Below are 15,588 nucleotides of genomic sequence, written 5' to 3'. Positions count from 1 at the left end.
AAATTAGAAAAAAGTTGTCTCTGTCCAAATATTTATGGAGCTAACCTATATACAGTATGTTGCATTTATGTTCTAAATTTTTCCTTCCAGTCAAGACTTTTAACATTCTAAATACATATTTTGGAAATACTTTATAAACTATTCTTTGTGGTATGTGTGTGCTAGTGATTTTTACAAACTTACAGTATCTCTCTGAGAAAAATCTGAGATTTTTAAAAAACATAGGTGATCACTGTAGGTGGTACTCAACCCTTATATATTTGCTTACTTTAACCTACAATGACGGATAATGAAGTGAACATACTTATTTAACCTTTAAACATTTAATATTAACATGTGTGTTTTTTTTTTGGTTTAATCATACTTTAGGCTGGGTCTACACCAGGAGTGTCAAACTCTGGCCCACAACATCCTTTTTTTTGGCCCCAAAGGAATCCTCCGCTGCATTGAAAAAGCCCCGCTACAACAATTCCCCGGCATCACTCATGTTTATAGACCAGAGGCCTCTCTGCCTATCCATGGGCCTGCATTGGACTGTTTTATAGACGCCAGTAATGCAGCGAATTGTAGTAGCGACATCACTTGCTTCTGTAGACCAGCGGCCTCTCTGCCTATGCGTGGCTCCGCATTGGACTGTTTTATAGACGCAGGGTATTGGAGTAGCGGTGCTATTTCAGTGAAGAGGGAGTTCCAGCCCCTCATAACATTAAGCCCTACATTGGACTGCTTTCTTGATGCAGGTAAGTGTAGTAGTAGTAGTTTCAGTTTTAGGTTTGGCCCACGACTTTGTCTTTTTTTAGTCTAGTTTGTCTAGTTTTTAATTTTGGCCTACTATTTATTTCAGTGTGACACCCCTGGTCTACACTGATGTTTTTAAAAACGCATGTAAACTATCTTACTGCGTTTATATGCGTTTTTATGCACTTTTATTACAGTTTTTAAAGCTTGCCTTTAAAACGCTGAAAAACATCTATGCCGCATTTTTACCACATTTTCCCACGGTTTTAACGCGTTTATATGTTTCAAGTCTTTTTAAAAGCTGCAAAACGTCCCATAGAAATCAATGGAAGCGTTTACACGCGTTTTTGGGCGCTTTACAGCGTTAGCCCGGCGTCTTAATTTTTTTAAAGTTGCAAGCAACGTTAAAGATAACACTTATAAACTCGCCTTAATGAAAAAACATCCTGGTGTAGATTAGCTCAATGGAGTGCATAGGAATTTCAAATAGGGGCTTTTAAAGCCGCAGGTTAAACGCTGGGGAAAACGTTTGTGTAGACTAAGCCTTAATTATGTAAATGTAAAGGTTGAGCCTGCCTACACACACTGGCCCAGAAACTTCCAGCACTGCTTGAAAACCATATTGTAAGGTAAGCCCATCTCCTTCTCTTTCCTTACAAACAAGTGATCTTGCAGTTTATTCTTAACCTAGAAGTCACTGGTTTTACCATCATGACTTTTTATATGGGACTTTTTCCAGCCTGTCCTTGGAATTCCTCGTTGAACAACCCTTTTTCTCCTCTGAATACTATCTCATGCAAAGACATATTCTGCATTCTCTACAACCTCTAATGTGAGTAAATTTGCAGGTCCAACTCTATCTTGTTCACCTCCACCCACAGTGGGCACCTTGCAATAATATTTTCACTTTGCTTAGTGAATGAGGTGAAGCATTGCTGAATAAAATCCTCCATTCGTGTGCAAGCTTTTTTTCACATTAATGTGCAAAGTAATGTCTTTTTGCCAGGTAAACAGCCTAAACTCCCTTAGTAAATCAATTCCATGGTCTACTTTTTATCTACCAGGTCCCCCTCTGTTGGGCAGAGGTCACACAACTGGAAATCGACTGCACAGATGTTCTCGCTGTGTAGAGAAAACCTTGTTTAGGAGCATTGGAATCACTGCAAAAAAGACAAGGCAGAGACAGCCCTGGAAGAACAATGAATGTAAGTCATACTAATCATACTATGCCAATCATCAACAAGTTACATGTAGACTCTCCCGCAGCAAAATAGGTTTAAAATTTTTTTTTAAGAACATAGTAAATACTTATAACCCCTAGGAGTGTCAGTTTCAAGGAATTCAAAGCTTTAGTGTGCCTGGCCTGTGGTCATGTAAATAAAAATAGAAAGGACATAAAAAAGACAGGCTTTTTGGCAATATAAATACAAAACAAAATATATTTAATAATGCAAAATTTGTCCTAGGTTTAACATAGATCTGCTATGCTGATACCCAGGCTATACATAATGATCCTAGTTTAAATTCCTATATTAGTATACCCATAGTCAGGGTATCATATAGAGTCATAGAGGCAATTTGCAATCTTTGGTCTCTAATCCAGACGGGTTAGCTCCCAGAGCTTCCTCAGGGGATATCTTGTGACTGCAACTGCAATTTTTAGCAATAAATGCAAAATATAATCATGATATTGGAAACTAATTCTTATAATTTAAAGTTTACCATGAATTACAATAAACAAAGTGTGCCCTTTCTAGACACATTTATTAGAACTACTGAAGCAGGAAAAATCAACACTGTTTAGAAAACAAACCGCAGGAAATACAATCTTACATGCAGGCAGTGCACACCCCACTCCGCTAAAACAAAGCATCCCCTTCAACCAATATCTTTGGCTGAGGAGGAATTATACGAATGAGAAGGATTTCATTATTGAAGCTGGAGCCATTAAAGAAAGATTACTTCAGAGAGGATATAGCAAAACCCTTCTTAAGAAACCCTATCATAAAGCTATGTCTTCGAATTGACAAGATTTACTCTTCAAAAGCAAGAAACAAAAAACAAGAAATAAAAAACAGGACGCATAAAAATCATTACAACATATAACAAACAACATAAGGAAATTACAAGCTTAGTATCCAAACACTGGCACATCCTCACATCCCCTTCTCTCAAAGATTAGTTAGTCTGGAGTCACCTTTGAGACGACCCACCTTCAGGCACATATAATGCAAAGCGAGGACTTACAAATGTGGAAAATGTCCCCAGTGAAAATGGATATAGGAACAAGAAATCATTTAACTTCCTAACAATCGATAACATGAACTACATTAATATGTTGACTGCTCTTCAACTGGTATAATTTATCTAATCACATGCAAATGCGGCTATTATGTGGGCAAGACTAAAAGGGCTTTTAAAAAGAGAATTTATGAACATGTCTATACCATACAAACAGGCAGAATATTAAAACCCATCAGCCACCATGTAGGTACAAGACATAATTTTGACAGTGAAGTAATTTATTTTCAGGGTTAGAAAAGATCTCCTCTAACCCTAGATTGGGAGACTTGGATAAAATTCTCTTACAAAGGGAAACCAGATGGATCTACCAGCTAAATGCCACAACACCACCAGGCCTTAATGATGCTTTGTCCTTAAAACCAAATTTTATAGTCATTGACTATCTATTCATCTGGGGTAATATACAAACACATGTGACAAAACTTTGATCCACTACAGCCTTATAGGTATACAGACACCTATCTATGCATTTCATATCCTTCATAATCTGTAATCGTATGAAACTCCTAACCACCTATAGGTATACACATACTTTTAATTAAAAACTTTCTCTATAAGGCTTTCTAAAATCAATAAAACTAAAAAAGTAAAAGTATTCAATAAAATATGTATTTGAAAGGAAATAGGAAATTTGATAGGATATGTACATGTATACTTTGGATAGATTTATGCTTTAGATACTTAGATTTATTTAGTATTTCATTTTAATAATTGTATAAAGTATAGAAGACCTCTGTATAATATACATTGTTGCACATATGTAACTATGTATTAGTACTGTATATATTGTCTATGACATAGGACTATTTTTTTTATTCATACATACTAATTGATTCTTTATGCTTATTGAACGAGATCTAAGTATATCATGCATTATACTCTCTGTATCTTTTTTCTTTCTTCCCTGCACAACGTTTTTTCTTTTTTGTTCCCCCCCCCCCCATGAAATCAATGGAAGCGTTTACCTGCGTTTTCCCTCCATTCTGGGTGTTTTCCAGTATAAACCCAGCATTTTACTTTTTTAAACGTTGCAAGCAACGGTAAAGATAACGCTCATAAGCTTGCCTCAAAGAAATGTCCTGGTCTAGATTAGCTAATTGGAATGCATAGGAATTTCAAACATGGGCTTTTAAAGCTTTAGGTTAAACGCTGGGGAAAACGTCCATGTAGACTAAGCCTTAGAGCAGGATGTCAGCAAGACCAGTCTGTTGGTTGGCTGCTGACATCCTGCTCTTCTCCACTACCATTGTTTTGAAGTAAGTTTCTCATTCTCTTGCTCTAACTTTGTTGTAATTATCATTCTATTAAACTTATTTATTTATTTAGTTAATTTCGTGGAGAGCAATTACACTAAGGAAGTCATTTAATCCCTTCTATTTTTAAAAGGTAGAATATCCAACATCTCGTAAAATAACATATGGCTTTCTATGAAAATAAGGCTCCTATAACTATATGAATTACGTTTTTCTATACACTATTTTATACTTTACTTTTCAATCATTACCTTAAATATCTGACCCTGTACTAGATTTAACCGCGGGAATAATGGTATTAACAGGTAATAATAATAATATGTTAGCATGAGTAATACTGATACTAAGCAAATGTAATTTCAAGCTTAGTGCTATATCATACTATATCCACAAATATGTTTCAAAATTATTTGCAGATACCCAATAGATACATTTGATGACCTTCTAAATAAAACAAGTTAAAAACCTTGATCAAACAAGTACATGTTTATCTTACTTTTCACAAAAAATTCTTTTAAGAGACCTTTATATAACTGTTTCACTATAAAAAAATTTTTGGGTTTCTATCTCATATTCTTTTTTTCTGATATAGGCTTTCACAGCAGGACAGTACAATACGTGACTACACAAAATAGGTCTCCTATAAATTATTACTTGTATCTTTCAATAAACTAAGAGGTGTAAAGTCACTATCTAAAGAACCCTATTATAACCAGAATAGCAACAAACCTTTCGTATTCAAGAACTGTGATTCATGCATATAAGAACTTTGGCCGACCAAAAAAGTAAGCCCATCCTTTACCTCAATTTGATCTAGAATAATTGGTCTGCATGAATAGGAATTTTAATAAGTATTTTTACTATTGATATCTAAATTCCATTATCCAACAACAGGTAAGTCTAATTTTATCACAACCTTGTCTTTCATCTTTCATCCTACCTACCTTATGTCCTTTACTTAACTCTACAGACTCAAGCAAGTAAGTGCATTATGTTTATTTTTTGTTTATACTTGGGATGCTCTCACCATAGGTGAGTCTTTTCAGTAGTTCATATGGAATATGTTCAAGGAATTATGCTAGAAATATTGTAAGACGAGCTTTTTAGGTACAAAAATATATATACAAGGAATATTAATTTTAATAATTTATTTATATTTCTGTTAATTATTTAGTGGAATTTATATATTGCATTTATTGCTATATTAGTTGCAGTCTCAAGATATCCCCCGAGGAAGCGCTTGGAGCAAAACGCGTCTGGTTTAGAGGCCAAAGATTGCAAATTGCCTCTACGACTCTATATGATACCCTGACTATGGGTATACTAATATAAGAATTTAGGTTAGGATCATTATGTATAGCCTGGGTATCAGCATAGCAGATCTATGTTCATCCAAGGACATATTTTGCATTAATAAATATTTTTTGTTTTGTATTTACATTGCCAAAAAGCCTGTCTTTTTTCTGTCCTTTCTATGTTTTTATTTGCAACATAAAAAATGTAATGAACTATATACCCCCAATCACTATTCAACCAAGAAATAAACTAAATTAAGACAAAAAATGATTAATCATAATTTAAATCTAAAAATATAATTTCACCATAATGGAGTACAACTTCCTTTTAAACTTCCTTTTTGAATACACACAATACATAACTGAATTTATGATACTGTGACCAACATTTTCTCTGTTTTATATAGAATAAAATGTTGGTATATTTTAAAATATTATTTCAATGCTCATCACTGCTTTCCTATTTTTTATCTCAATATCTCTATCTAGTGGTTATACCGAGAAAGACAACTCTCAAATTTTTTAAAGACCAACTATGTAATAAATGAAAATGTAAATTGTAGCTCCATTAAACATCTTGTTGGCCTCAATAAAACCAATTACAAGAGTTAAATGCCACAATGACACCATTGGGAGCCGTAAATCTTGCTGCTGCTAATGTATTCTGATATTTAAAAAACATTTTCATACTCTATTAAAAAAAACACATGGTGCAGGGATCACCAGATTGCAATGGCTGCAAACGTTGTATCCTAATGATAAAACTAATATTGTAAGTGGTTGGCAACACAGTTTCCAAGACAATGCATGCTCCTACATAAAATTATTTACTTAAACATACTAGAAGTATAATAGTCTCAGTTTCTTAGTGACATTACACCACACATTGGATTGCTGCCACTGAATGAAAAAAAATCAATTGAATGAATGAATGAAAACAAAAAATATTTTTGACACTGTGACTGAAAACCACCCTCTAATATATAGATCCAGAGTAAGGAACGTTACATGTTAGGATTATACTATCTTTGCAGTCAGTGGGTGGTGCTCCATATGATGTTTCCTGTGGTTAAAAGTCTAAGTTAAGCAAATTCCCAAAGAAATATTTATTAGTATAAATTATAAGTATTACCTTTGGAATAGAACTTTTCATTTTAGAAAAACATTGTAATTGTTGCTACACTTGCCTGTCTGTCTTGTCTGTAGCTGTATATCTTCTTACATAGCCAGGACCTTAAGTTGAGGTCTTACAAATACTCAATAAATACTTCCTGTGACCCACCTCTAAATGTACACACAAGTTCCACTTTATTAGATTGTAACCTCTTCGGGGGAGGGTCCTTTCCTCCTGTGTCACTGTCTGTCATTTGCAACCCCTATTTAATGTACAGCGCTGCCTAATATGTTGGCGTTATATAAATCCTGTTTATTAAAAAAAAAAAATAATATTAATGCAGAAATTCTGTGAAATGTAGTATGGTATCTGTTTTTCTATTTTATGCCTCACAGAATTGCAACTGATTGTCTCTTACAGCGGCTAAATTCAGGGTTGAGAGAAAATAGTTTAATGCAGTGTGCAAGCGCATTTGGGCACTGATACAGGTTCTCTGCACACCACCTTGCTAATATACACTGTATTCACTTATCAACTTGATTTCTACTAGAATTGTTCGTTTACTTAGCTTTAAAGCATATCTTTAAAAAAAAAAGTCTACGTCTTCATTGTCTCAACAATGCTTAACCCCCTGAGCGGTAATCCCGAATGTGGCTCAGGGTAAAAAAACATACTGAAAGCGGTAACCCCGAGCCACACTAGCTAAAAACATTAAAAAAAACACTTACCTGGTCCCATCGGCGTCCTCCAGTGTCCTGCCCGTCAGATCTCATCCTCAGGCCGCGTCCTCTTTTTACGATCTTCCCCTGGTGATTGCACTGACGGTCCCCGGGAGTTCCCAGTGACGTCGATGCGTGCAAAGGAGCGCGGCAGGAAATTCAAAAATATTTTGTATTGGATTCAATACAAAATAATTGTAATAAATCCAATACAAAGTAAATATTATATATATATATATACATAACAATTCAAACAATTCATAACAATCAAAACAATGTACCTTTTTTGGCATAAAAATACTGACATAATTGAACTGCCAGGGAAGTTAATAGACTTTTAAAGTTAAAACAATGAACATGCGTGCAATGGTTCCAGATAACATAGAAAGTGAATTTTTTATTTAGAGGAAATAATATACATGTATAATGTGTATGATCAATTATCCTAATAAAAAGTGTATTGCTTGCTGACAGTAAATTTTAGCACTACTAGGTATTGTGCATTTGAGGTTTTAAATAAAAAAAAAAATATTTTCCTAGATGAACTTTCAAACTGTAAAGAGGTCACTGGTCACAATAAAGAGTGAGCCAACTGCTTAAATCAGGGCTGCAATCAGAGCACCCTATAATTTGAGACGTCTCAATGGTATATAATTCTGTATACACTCCAACGCTTGCTTTGTTTTTCAATATTGTATTTACTGTTCATTTAGAATAACATTGTCACTTGAGTCAAATACCCTCTTCGTAAGTACAAGACTGCATTGTTTCAATGATATATACAGAACAAATGTAAGTAAATATTTAGTTTCTATAAAATTTTGGCCGCAGTACAAAACAAAAGGACATGCCTTTTTTTCTAGTTTAAAATGTTTGCCTAATTTCTTGATTCATTGCTTGTTTTTTTTTTTGTCAGCATTCTTTTAACAAAGGTAACCAGTGCAACTAATAGAATACACATGCATGGTACGGTTACTAACAGCACACAGATGGCTACAACCCAACTCGGATAGCTTTCTACCTTCTTCATAGGAAATTCCTCCTGTATGGAAATAAAACGTAGGATGTTAAACATTTTGTGTTCACTAAAATTTGTAATGCGAAGAGTCTACAAAATAACTTTCTAATAGTATAGTCTTTTAGGTATTTTTTTTTTTTCTTATGGTGATTTGCAATTATTTATAGCAGAACCCCCTCATTTTAGTCCATGCAGTGTGCAAAGATTCAAGTAGGTTGAATCTTCAAGTGTGTGTGTGTGTGTGTGTGGGGGGGGGGGCGGTATCAAAGGTCAGCTATCGTAGACTTGTAACTGTGTGTGAGGATTACAGTGAATTAAGGTAGTATTTCTTGATGATGTTCTGGCTGAAGGCTAAAAAAGTAAAAGGGTAGTAATGTTAGGTCTGTAAAATAGGTAGTGTGGGCTGATAATTTTTAAATATGGAAGGTATAGTCTGAACTACAGGTCAAAGGCAGGAAGGGCGTATGATTAGTGAGGGCTTCATTATTGGCTTCATGTGTAAAGTGTTTTATGTGCTTTTGGAAATAATGCAGATTTAAAAATAATTTTCCAGCCTCAAATTTGGTGTTAGCAGAGTTGTCGCAAGCAAGACTTGCTTGCACCATAATGCCAGCTTGCACAAAACTGATAAAATCCTTCTTTGTTTTGTTTCCCTCTAATGTTCTCTTCACATCTGTGGTTACGTTCAAAAAATTAACTAAAGGGAAAAAGGTGGGCTGGGACCAGTTTGATAATGTAGAAAACATCTATAAATGTTACCTGTGCCTAAACAGTATCCTGTAAAATCTACCTGTTTCCTTAAATTCTTCCTAAAAAAAAGTAAATGCACTTATGTGATATGTGAGATGCCTAGGTCTTATGTGATATGTGAGGGTGCTGGTCTCAGGATATTTGGAGTAACTTCAGGGAGACCACAGGCAATAACTGTAACTGTTGTAAATGTTTACTTGCTTTTGCTTATTTCTTTGGACACCACTTTCAATGTTTATATTATCTTTAAACAAAAAAACAACTATCCTTTTCATTCTAGCTTCTGTTGTGCCTTACATTTTTCGAAGTGTATAAGGATTGTGTGCTTTCCTACTTTTGAATTAAAATAAAAAAGCAGAATTTTTTTAAGTATTAAAAGTATATATACCAAATAAAGAGAACACTCTAAAAGACCTATAAGCCACGCTGCTTAGACAAATAAGCCCTTTTTTTTTTTTTTTTTTTTCATATACAGGGTATGAAATTTTGTATAGGTGCTTGCTATAGGTAGAGAAGGATTTTCAAGTGCTTGCCATAGTCAAAGTTTGCCTTTTTGCACATGTGCATGCATGCACACACGCTTTTAGAGGTTTTTACAGTTACCTTTGGTGATAAAATTGTACACTTCATGCATGCTTACATCATGCATGCACACAAAATGGCCAAAATATGTCACATTGCCCCAAAACATAACACAAAATCTTAGTTTATTGCAGCAAAGTGTTTGTGTATGTTAGTTTGTGATTGGGCTCTGATCATGTGTTAACAATATGCTCTGTGTATTATTTTTATTGAACAATATTTATATAGCGCTAGCATATTAAGCAGCACTGTACATTAAATAGTCAGTGTCAGGGGTTCTTCAGGATAGTGAACAATGGCATGTTTGAAAGCGAGGTAGATACCAGTAAAAAGGGAGAGGTTGAATGGTTTGGTTAGTTCAGAGGTCAAGGTGGAGGAGTGGGCATGGAATAAATCAGAGGGAATTGGGTCAAGCAGACAGGGAGTAAATAGAGTTAAGAAGAGAGGATACTTCATCGAGAGACACAGGGCTGAAGGTTATGATGGTGATGATTTAGAGGAGGAAGAGGTGGATATGGTTGGAGTGGCTAGGTGAGCAGAGACATCATGTCTGAGTTTGACAATTTTATCTTTGAAGTAGGTGTCTATGTATTGGGCAGAGAAAGTAGTTATATGGGGTCAGGTGTGGGCTTTAGGAGGACATCAATTGTTAAGAAGAGGATGCATTGGAAGCTTGGGAGAATATGACAAAAATAATTTTGCTTAGCGTAGTAATTTCAAGGTGGTTGCATTTGTTTAGATTCATATAGAACTTCCGATCATGTTTGTACTTTCACTTTATTTTATGCTTTTTTCAGGATTTTCCTGCTATATCCACAGTTTAATAACTGCCACTCTGTGTTGTCTCTACACAGTGTTATATTGTGCAGAAACTCATTGCGATCTATTTTTAGATGTGAATCTGACATTCACTGAAACATTACATGGTTGAGAATCAATCACAGCCAATAAAAACATAAGGACTTGGAAGATTCTCTGACAAGAATGTTAAGGAAATATCAGATTCACTGTTTTAAAATAGACCCCTAAATGTACCGCTCAACACATATCAATCTGTTACAGCCATAGCCTGCACTTTAATCTTCCAAAGCATGCACTCGAACTTAGGAACCTTATTTCCTATTTCTGCAATCCTGCTTGGGAAACCCCGCACTGTCATCTTTTACCATCAAAGCTAAAATGCAAAAATGAAATGCATTTTGTCTTTTAAACAGAAACTCTCTTGCAGGGTTTGTGACAAAGAAGAAGAAACTTTATTGTTTGTGTTGAAACTATAGGAAGAGGCTTCCTTTTAATGGGTATTATTTGCACTACTGGTTTCAATAAATTGTGCCCTAATTATGCTACCTGTAATAATAAAGAGAAAGCAACTATCTTGACAGACTGACAAAATCTTCATGGAAAAAAATTAACAAGCCTTCAGAAGAGACCATGTAATGGCATACCATGTAGTGTTTTGTTTTGTGAAGTCTATTTTCCTATTTGAGAAGCATTAGAACTGTGTAGTAGTATTAGTGTATTGACAGTAGTTAACTTAATATTTCCTCACTAAAATCAGTATTCTTATACATAAAATTTAACTGCTAAATAGTAGGGAAAAATAAATTATTTGTATTTCTGAATATAACACATACTTACATAGCTAGGATCCCATGTTTCGTAAGTTAAAGGAGTCATAAACTGAATAACTAAATATGATAAAAACAATGCTCCCATTAGCAACGGACTAATAAATCTCCATGTTGCTTGCCAATATACATTTGGACGTCTTCCAGTCATCCATTTGATATCTTCACTGAACCTTGGGAAAATCAATGTTGTTGGAGAAAGGTAATCAAAACAAATATACTAGACAACTTTCTATCTATTTTTTGTCTAAATATATTGGGCAACATGCTCAATATTCAATCCATCATAATAAAGTCAGTGTATTTTAAAAAGTACTAAATTTTATCCTTAGCTTTGAAGCCAAAAAGGTGTTTGATCGCCTAAACTGGCCATTTATCATGCAAATTTTAAAAAGTTTAAAGATTCGGGGCTCCTTCCTGAATGCAATTTTGGCCCTGTATTCCAATCCCACAGCGAAAGTTAAATTTCCAATGCCAATTCCCCACTGTTTATAATTTAAAATGGTACCAGACAAGGATGTCCCCTCTTATTACCGCTCTTTGCTCTATTCAAAAACCTCTTGCAGCTACTATTGGCAAACACCCTGATATTACCCTGATATTGATGTTTCCATCAAAAGAAAACATCCTATTATTATATGCAGATGACGTTCTTTTGATCTTCACTAACCCTCAGATAGCACTGCCAACACATAACACTTTACATAAAGTGTTGGATGAGTATGGCAACCTCTCTGGGTACAAAATTAACTTGACTAAAATGGGAGCCCACCAGTGAATATGCCCGATAACATAGTCCAACACCTTAAAGATAACTATCCGTATAATGGGAAAACAGATTCACTTAAATACTTGGGAATCCATCTAACCCCCGACCTACCAGATTCTTTACATAAGTAAGTTTACCCCATTTATTCAAGAGGTTCCTCCTCAGGAAGTGAAAATCGCTCCCAATTCCTTTTTTCGATTTCATCACTCTTATTAAGATGTTCATTCCACCAAAATTTCTGTACCTATTCTCCATGTCAGTGACAGTTCCTCTAAAAACACTTAAAAATACTGCAAGCGACAATTATTTGTTTTATATGGGGTTATAGGAAACATCAGATCCCCAAAACTGTGTTCATTATGTACTACTGCAGGCCTAGGAGTCCCTGATTTCATCAAATACTACTATGCCTTACACTTGAGACTTCTGGCCTCTTGGTTGACATTGCAGTCCTTTTATTGTTGGACAGAGCTAGAGAAGTTAGGGATAGCACATATTCACCCAAACACCAAGCTCTGGTGCGCCTCTTACAGCAAAGTTATTGATATAATATGGGTACCATTGTAAGCTTATATTTTGGCTCCCTCAGGGACACTCTCGGGCACATCCGCTCCTGAATGAATGAGGAAGGCATGAAGGGAAACTACCCTAACAGACCACAGGCCCGACCTCACCCTACTTCCCTTACTCCCTCACCCTCTCTCCATCACTCACCCCAATACTTATTTCCTTATTGTTACTACTACTCAATGATATTATTAATAACTAATCAAAAGTCCATGTATTGGACATCTGGCTTGGAATTTATATTCTCTATGGTTAAGTGTTCAGTGGACAGCATACACGTCTTGCAACAATGAGGACTTCTCTTCAATAGGACCATTTCACTCTTATGGTATTACCTCCCACTGCCATTACACTGCCAATGTCAATATTGCGGACATTGTAAAATGTTGTTTCTATGTGTTAATCCACTGTATGAAGAACAGTTATCTACAAAAATACTAGTTGTGTAATGACTTTCTTACTGTGACATATGATTACATTGTTGTATGTACCTTTTGATTGTTTTTTCTTTGTTATTCACTTCTTTCTAATTTGTTGTATCTGTATTTTATTTATGTGTGAAAATAAAAAACACATTAATAAACACATTTAGGAAAAAATGTACTAAATTTTACATACTAAATTTAATCTATGATTTAAGTAGCTGAATATGTGTTCTCTGTGATCCACTAAAGCAAGGATCTGGAGAGCACCTTGCAAGCTCACTGGCAATGTACTCCCGGAATATGGACTGTGCCTAATGCATCTCCAATCACATTCAAACTTTTAAGCCAAGGTATAATGGTATTTATGGCTGTTAAAGGCCTCCAAGTCCTGGATTTTTTTTTTCATATGGAAACCATAAAAATTGGTGCCATCTCTACTTTATTTGCCCTTTTGTTCTCTTCCATAGGTCATCAACAGTTCACCTACCTAGCTGGGGTAAATCCCTGGTGGTCTGCCTAACAGGTTGCAGAGTGTGTCCTGCTGCTGATCTTGAAACACCATATTGTGGCTTGTTGCACCTCAAGATTGTTTATGAATATGTAAATAGATATGTATATGTATGTAGAGGTGTATATATATATGTGTGTATATATATATATATATATATATATATATATATATATATCTATATATATGTGTCTATAAATATGTGTTCAGGGATTTATGTATATAGCACCCTGATGGAGATATCCTAATAGTGAGACTGTATCTAAGTAAACATGAAAGCCTGTTGTACCTTGGTACTGGCCTCGGGCCCGCCTAGGGGTCTCTAATTCATGGACTTCACAGGAATACCAAGAGCTAGTAAATACCAAGAGAGGGTTTGCCAACAAACCACAAACAAACAAACAGATGAAAGAACAGATCACTAGTAGGGCCTTCAAGGGGCAATTAATCCATCAAGCCTGAGTCAGCAGAAGATGGATGCCAGCAAGAAATTGTTATATCAAATTTAGTTGGGAGGTTCCTCAAATGACAGTAACCAATCCCAATCTAGTGGGGTGGGTGCCAACTGATGGTCATCGTACCAAACACACCCACTAACCAATCAAGGAGTCCCAATGTTACCTAATAGGACTTAACTATATAAAAAGGGGAGCTGGAATATAACAAGGAAAGAAAAAGGGAATGATGGGAGTCTTCTTAGGGAATCTAGCTCCTGGGGTACCCAACAACATCTTAGCAGGTAGCTATACACATTCCTGAATTGCATGTTTATATTGTTTGGTATATGTCTCAGTCTATGTTTATGCTATTATTTCTATATTGTTTTGATGTATTTTGTACTAAGTAGTTACTGAGTTATTGTAGGGATTACTACTAATAACTATGTCCATGTGATATATATATGTATCAATAATTGAAGTTCCTATGTGTTTAAATATCTGACAATATTGCTGTGTATTTTGTCTTACCTTGTTGTCTTAATTAAACTGTTTGAATGACTAGCTATTATTTGTGCATGAACCTTCTTTAAATGAATATCTATATGCCTTGATAGGAATATAATTTCCATATTTGTGCAGATAATTAGAAAGAAATATACCTAAATAACATGGCTATGTTTGAAGTCTGCCTTGCAGTGGCTTTTCAGTACCTGGTACCAGGGCTCATCTGACGTGTGTACGTAGGCTTAGAGCCTCTGCCAGATACTTATGATTTTATTTGCTTATGTTGTTTCCAATGGTAGGATTACCCATTCTGTGTAGATATACAGGTGTCATGGGGGCAGGAAATGTGGAGAAATTCATTATACATAACTTTTTATTAATCTTTGGCTCCTTGTGACAGTGAAAGTTGTTCTAATTGTTTATTGTGTTGGTTCCTTTAATAAAAAAGAGGTTTTTAATCAACTACAATCAAATAATAGGCTTGCTATTTGTTTATCTTTACAAACTTTGTAAATAAAGTAACTGATTTAGATAAATGCAGTAAAAACAAGTACAAAATATCAGTTAAAATGTACAAATATAGATTAAATGAGACTAAAGGGATTTTTTGTTTTAATATAGATAAATAGAATAAAATAATCAATGATAGGACAGATTTTTACATCCATTTTATTATTATTATTATTATTATTATTATTAATAAACAGGATTTATATAGCGCCAACATATTACACAGCACTGTACATTAAATAGGGGGTGCAAATGACTGACTAATTCAGACAGTGATACAGGAGGAGAGGACCCTGCCCTGAAGAGTTAACAATCTAGTAGGTTTGGGGAATTTACAAACAATAGAAGGGGGATATGTAGTGCTGGGAAGTAGTGATGGTTTCAAAAGACAGAAGAAGATGGGTAGGCAAGTTTGAAAAAATGGGTTTTGAGTGCTCTTTTAAATGAGCAGAAAGTAGTAGCAA

At 34.9% G+C, this 15,588-nt stretch overlaps 1 protein-coding gene and 1 long non-coding RNA gene across 3 annotated transcripts in view; one reads left to right on the top strand and one right to left on the bottom strand.

The window, feature by feature from the left end:
• On the top strand, window positions 1–14,675 carry LOC140331224 (uncharacterized). Its single transcript, XR_011920896.1, has 2 exons — window positions 1–1,943; window positions 13,630–14,675. It is a non-coding gene; the product is annotated as an uncharacterized lncRNA (long non-coding RNA).
• LOC140331223 (sodium-dependent neutral amino acid transporter B(0)AT3-like) overlaps window positions 7,794–15,588 on the bottom strand; it is a 122,572-nt gene continuing 114,777 nt past the window's right edge. For both annotated transcript variants that reach the window (XM_072412052.1, XM_072412053.1), the window contains 2 exons: window positions 11,412–11,574; window positions 7,794–8,465 (listed from right to left, as the gene is read on the bottom strand). In XM_072412052.1, the coding sequence (XP_072268153.1) occupies window positions 8,301–8,465; window positions 11,412–11,574 (328 nt within the window). In that variant the 3' untranslated portion in view covers window positions 7,794–8,300. The remainder of the gene's footprint in view (window positions 8,466–11,411; window positions 11,575–15,588) is intronic.

The sequence above is a fragment of the Pyxicephalus adspersus genome, chromosome 5 (genome assembly GCF_032062135.1).
Source record: "Pyxicephalus adspersus chromosome 5, UCB_Pads_2.0, whole genome shotgun sequence".
NCBI lineage: Eukaryota > Metazoa > Chordata > Amphibia > Anura > Pyxicephalidae > Pyxicephalus > Pyxicephalus adspersus.
This window is presented reverse-complemented; position numbering and strand designations above follow the sequence as displayed.